Source organism: Asparagus officinalis, chromosome 9 (assembly GCF_001876935.1).
Source record: "Asparagus officinalis chromosome 9, Aspof.V1, whole genome shotgun sequence".
NCBI lineage: Eukaryota > Viridiplantae > Streptophyta > Magnoliopsida > Asparagales > Asparagaceae > Asparagus > Asparagus officinalis.
In genome coordinates, this window is record NC_033802.1 from 56,101,532 (window position 1) to 56,108,200 (window position 6,669).

Consider the following 6,669-nt stretch of genomic DNA (forward strand, 5'->3'; position numbering starts at 1 on the left):
ATGAGAGAGATATATCATAGGTGGGAGAGGAAAACATAGGGAAAAATATTCCTTTAAAATAATATAAATAATAATAATAACAATGAATAACCAAACATTAGTTTAAAAGTCTTTACCGTAACAACTAAATTTATAATTGGCAATAGCATTAAAATAAATATAAAAATCGTATTTTTAAAACATAAAAAATCCTAAAAAATTAGGGAAAATATAAATACTCTTTTTGAAAAATAATATTTAATATTTAAATACTAGAAAAATTTATTTAAAGTGGTATCGAAAATCACGGTCCTTACATCTTACCCCCCTTAAAAACAAATTCCGCCATCAGAATTCAAAATAAGAATGATGCACAAAACCAAGGACATAAATATAGAACTAAAGACTCACTTTAACTCATATAGAGAAGGATTCAGGATATACTGCATGTTCATAAGCAATGGGAACGTACTACATGAACAATACAATTAAGATACAAGATGTGACAGCTAAAATTCAAGAAACAGATGCGGGTATCGCTGTCGCATCTCAGACTCAGTCTCCCAAGTCGACTCGCCAGGAGAATCTGGGTGCCACATCTCACGAACGAGTGTACTAGTCTTGTTCCGGAGAGTATTCTCTCTTCGGTCCAGGATCGCCACAGGCTGCTTCTCATATGTCAGATCAGGTCGTACCTCAATCTCCGAGAAATCTACGACATGACTCGGATCTCCGACATATCTTCGCAACTGAGAAACGTGGAATACGTCATGCACTCCAGCTAATGCGGGTAGTAATGCAAGTCGATACACCACTTCTCCAATTTTCTCTAATACGTCAAAAGGTCCTACATATCGCGGGGTCAACTTCCCACGCCTTCCAAAGCGAATAGTGCATCGGTTGGGGGAAATCTTCAGGAACACATGATCACCTGGCTGAAACTCCAAGTGTCGACGCTTCGCATCTGCCCAATGCTTAAATCGGTCCTGCGCTATGCGAAGTCGCTCCCGAATGATCCTTGCAGCATTAACTGACTTGGCAATCAGCTCAGCCCCAAAAATCTCTTGCTCACCAACATCGTCCCAACTCAAAGAAGAGCGGCACTTCCTCCCATACATTGCCGCAAAAGGGGCCATTCCAATGCTAGCCTAGAAGCTATTGTTGTATGCAAACTCCACCAAATGTAGATGATCTTCCCACGACCCGTGAAAATCAAGCATATAAGCTCTAAGCATATCCTCCAAAATCTGAATAGTCCTCTCCGACTGTCCATCGGTCTGAGGATGATAAGCTATGCTAAAACTAAGATTGGTCCCAAGACTCGCCTGCAAACTCTTCCAGAACTCTAAAGTAAATCGGGTATCACGATCCAAAATGATGCACACTGGAACTCCGTGCAATCTAATAATCTCCTCCATGTATCTCTGAGTAAGATGCTCCGTCAACTGTCCTACTCGGAAATTAATAAAGTGAGCCAATTTGGTTAATCGATCTACGACCACCCAAACAACGTCATTCTGTCTAGTGCTTGTTGGACCCTAGAGGGGGGGGGGAGGGGGGGAGGGGGGGAAGGGGGGGAGGGGGTGATTAGCGTCTCAAGGCTCAAATAATGTACTAAAAATTGAGACAATCAACAAACCACAAAATGAACAACAGTAGAAATAGAGATAGAGTTAGGAATCGTTATCCTTGTGACGCGCGATGTGTTAACAAGGTTCGGTCCGCTGACCTACGTCCTCACTCCCCACTCTCGAGGAGAAATCCACTACACAACCCAGTTTGGAAGCCGGAACTTTTTCTACACAACAATCTCCACAAGATCTCACAACTACACAGTTGATCACCACAAGATCACACTCCCACATAGTTAATCACCACAAGATCACACTCCCACATAGTTAATCTCCACAAGATCAAGCTCTCAAAACAGTAGTAATGGTGTAAGAACTCTCTCTTTATAATATCCCTATGGCAAAGAGAAAGATTACACTGAAGCTGGGATATGAACACAAAAACTCAGAAAACCAGGTTTGAAAATTTTACTCTCAGTAAAACAGTTCTCTGATATTTTTGAAAATGGCTGGGACAATGAGGAAGAAGGAGTGTATGAGTTTAAATAGAAGAGAAACAGCTGTTTGAAACCCATACCCTAATCCCCCAAAACCTGGAAACAATCGGTGCCAAAATCTGTACTGAACCCATACCCCAATCCCCCAAAACCTGGAAACAATCGGCGCCGAAATCTGTATTGAAAGAGACCGTTTGAATAAGCGGTGGTCGACCGTACCATTTTCGCGGTCGACCGCGAGACAGCTCAGAAACAGAGAAAAAGTCCAGAGACTTCTACGGTCGACCGTGGGAAATCTTGAGCTCACGGTCGACCATGGCGGTCAACCGTGAAAGTTTCTGCTGCCCACTGACGAATGAACTCAGGCGCGGTCGACCGTGGTAGTCGACCACAAACTGACACATACAAAAATACTGATTTTGACTATCTTAAAAATTCTGTAAAATATTTAATTGATTTCAAAAAATTGTAAAACTTTGTAAAATGTTTTTGACACTAAAAACAAATTGTTTAGAAAAAGAATTTTGCTGATAGGTCCTCATACTTGTGAAAATTAGTATTTTGTGAAAACACTCAAAACTATAAGTATGAAAACGTGTGTATGATATCCCAATAGCTTTAAATGAAATCTAAACAACTTGCCTACATTTTAGCACTAGAGAGAAAATGAAAACTAGCTAATATCCTTACGTAGAATACAATTCTTTGAGTCTTGATATAGCTTGAGTTTGATGAAGCTTCTTATTGCATTTAGTGTTCTTGAATGAACGTTGCTTCATCATTATGCCTCCTCCTCCTTTGGATATCATCGTTGTAGTGCATATTCCATCCAATCCTCCATAAGTGGTACTAATATGCTTGATATATATATTAACTACATTTTCACTCAACAAGTAATTAGTACCGATAATGGTGATTGTAAAACATCATCAAAACATAAGGGCTAACAATCTCCCCATTTTTTATGATGATAACCAACCATTATATAAGAGCAAAATAAATATAGCTTATAGATAGTAGCTCCCCTTATCTATAAGCTCCCCCTTACTATGTGTACAAATGAGGAGATTTCTCTCCCCCTTTGGCACCATCAAAATTGGATAAAAAAATAAACAAAAATGCATGTGAAATGCAACTAAACAAGCAAGCAAATAGAACTTTCACATAGTGAATAAGCCCAAACCATTTCTTATGCGATAAAAATCATCTTCATCAAGAGGCTGGGTAAAAATGTCAGCTAATTGAGATTTTGTGTCAACAAACACAAGGGATACATCTTTTCTCTCTACATGATCGCGTAAGAAATGATGGCGCACATCAATATGCTTGGTTCTAGAATGCAAAACCGAATTTTTTGAAATATTGATAGCACTAGTGTTATCACAAAAGATTTTTATATTTTGAAAATTCAAATCATAGTCAACTAAGCTTTGTTACATCTACAAAACTTGGGCACAACATAAGCCGGCGGTAATGTATTCCGCTTCCGTAGTGGACAATGCAACACAATTTTATTTCTTGGATGCCCAAGAAACAAGAGAATTTCCCAAGAATTGGCATGTTCCACTCGTACTCTTGCGATCTACCTTACATCCGGCAAAGTCGGCATCACAAAAACCATATAAATCAAAAGAGGTGCTTTTTGGATAAAATAAACCAAGAGCAATAGTTCCATGCACATATTTAATAATTCTCTTAACGGCAATCAAATGAGATGCTTTAGGAGAAGCTTGTAAACGTGCACATGCACACACACTAAACATGATATCGAGTCTACTAGCGGTGAGATAAAGAAGACTACCTATCATACCTCGGTATAGTTTTTGGTCAACATCCTCACCACTATCATCCGCATCAAGCTTGACACTTGTACTCATGGGAGTTGGTGCATGCTTAGAGTTCTCCAAATTGAATTTCTTCACCAATTCTCTAGCATATTTGCTTTGAGAAATGAATATCCCATCCTTAGTTTGCTTGACTTGGAGTCCGAGAAAGAATGTGAGCTCTCCCATCATGCTCATCTCAAAAGGATCTTGCATCAGTTTAGAAAAATCCTTGCAAAGAGATTCATTAGTAGCACCGAAAATAATATCGTCAACATATATTTTTACTAAAATAAAATCATTTTTCCTTTTTCTCACAAAAAGAGTATTATCAATTTTTCCTTTAGAGAAACCATTTTCAAGAAGAAAACTACAGAGGTGAGCATACCAAGCTCTAGGAGCTTGTTTCAGCCCATATAAAGCTTTTTGAACCCGGTAAACATGATTAGGAAAAGTATGATCTATAAAACCGGGGGGTTGCTCAACATATACTTCATCTTCTATAAATCCATTTAAAAAGGCACTTTTAACATCCATTTAAAACAATTTAAAAATTTTTAAAGCTAGCAAAAACCAAAAACATCCTAATAGATTCCAACCTTACAACCGGTGCAAAGGTTTTGTCATAGTCTATGCCCTCCTCTTGATTGTATCCTTGGGCAACTAAACAAGCTTTATTTCTAGTAACAATGCCATGTTCATCAAGCTTGTTTCTAAAAACCCATTTAGTACCAATAACACTAGCATTGTTAGGTCTAGGAACTAATTTCCAAACATCATTTCTTCGAAAATTGTTTAGTTCATCATGCATAGCTAAAACCCAAAATTCATCATTTAAAGCATCATTAACCTTCTTAGGTTCTAATTGAGATAGAAAAGCAACATTACCACACTCACTCAAAGTCTTTGAGCGAGTAACAATCCCTTGTGAAGGACTCCTAATAATTTGCTCATTTGGATGATTTGATACGAATTTCCATTCTTTGGGGAGTTCTTCTTGTACATGAGTGTTGGTGCTTTCCACATCTTTTTGTGCTTCTATTGAAGGTGTATTTATAGGTTGCAAAAATTCCAATCCTCCCTCAACAACATCATCATCTTTCTTAGGCAAAATAACTTGTGAACCAATATTAGTCTCATTAAAAGTAACGTTTATAGATTCTTCAACAACGAGAGTTCGTTTGTTGAAGACCCTATAAGCCTTACTTCGAGGTGCATAACCTAAGAAAATGCCAACATCAATTTTGGAATCAAATTTATCATGGTGATCTTTTATATTTAAAATAAAACATTTACAACCAAAGATACGAAAATAACCAATAAATAGAGTTTTTCTATAAAATAGTTCATAAGGAGTTTTCTTAAGCTTTGGTCTAATTAAAACACGATTTAAAACATAGCAAGCCGTATTGACGGCTTCCGCCCAAAAATATTTAGGCAAATAAAAAGAGTTCAACATAGTTCGTGTCATCTCTTGTATGGTTCTATTTTTTCGTTCAACAACACCATTTTGTTGTGGTGTTCTAGGAGCAGAAAACACATGAGTTATACCACGATGAGCACAAAAATCATAAAAAGAGATATTTTGAAATTCACCACCATGATCACTTCTAATCTTAACAAATTTTAAATTTTTTTCATTTTCAATTCTTTTAACATGATTTGAAAACTCATCAAAACATTCATCTTTACTAGTAAGAAAAATTGTCCATGTAAAACGAGAAAAATCATCAATGATAACAAAAACATAGTGTTTGCTTCCAAGAGAGGTAACACGCATAAGACCCTAAATAAATCAATATGAAGTAATTGCAAAGGTTTAGAAGTTGATATACCTCATTCATGGATTTGAAGGTAGACTTAGTTTTGTTTACCTTTAGCACAATCTTCGCATATGGTATCTTTGATGAAATGCAAGTTTGGTAACCCTTTAAAAAGATTCCTTTTGGACAATTTAGATATCAATTACATGTTTGCATGATCAAGCCTTTTATGCCAAATCCAAGGGTTTTCATCAATTGCCGCAAGGCACTTCACATCTTGATTCACTAATTCATTCATCTCAAAAATGTACACTTTAGATTTTCGATTAGCAACAAAAACAATTTTTTCATTCATACTAATAATGCATTTGTCTAGTTTAAAGGTAATATCAAAACCTTTATCACTCAATTGGCTAATGCTAAGAAGATTGTGATTCAAGCCATTAACCAAATAAACATCTTCTATAACGGGAGAGGGTGTCTTACCAATACACCCAATACCAATGATTTTACCTTTCTCTCCACCACCGAAGGAGACGCTACCTCCTTCAATCCTTGATAGGGTTGCAAATAGCTCTTTGTTGTCCATCATATGATGTGAGCAACCACTATCAAGGTACCACATCTCTCTACGTCATTGCCGTGATGTTCCCTATAAGAGATGAAAATGTAGTAACTTTAGGTACTCAAATCTTGGGTCCTTGGTGGTTAGTAAGCTTGGTACCTTTGGGTACCCATGTCATGCCATAAAAATCATAATTATCTTTGATCCTACAATGAGTAGAAATATGACCATATTTCATACAATATGTGCACACAAAATTTCTCTTGTGTGTAAGAGCATAAGATCTATGAAATTTATTTCTACCATGGTGATTAGCATAAGCATGAGTGGGTCTAATCCTACCACTCTCAATTTCTAGTCTTTTAATCTTGGATCTTAATTGTTTGTTTTCAAAATCAAGATCCCCTAGCAATTCATCTTTTAATGCAAGAGAGGCTTGTAGTTGTTCTAGTTGGGCATCACAAGAAGCAT

General features: G+C 36.9%; 1 protein-coding gene across 1 annotated transcript; it reads right to left on the reverse strand.

Moving 5' to 3' along the window:
- On the reverse strand, positions 489-1,115 carry LOC109823466. Its single transcript, XM_020389751.1, has one exon. The coding sequence runs from the start codon at positions 1,113-1,115 to the stop codon at positions 489-491; it is 627 nt and encodes a 208-aa protein (XP_020245340.1).

Coding starts and splice junctions, on each gene's coding strand:
- LOC109823466 (XM_020389751.1), bottom strand. CDS start 1,115: ATGGCCCCTTTTGCGGCAATGTATGGGAGGAAGTGCCGCTCTTCTTTG.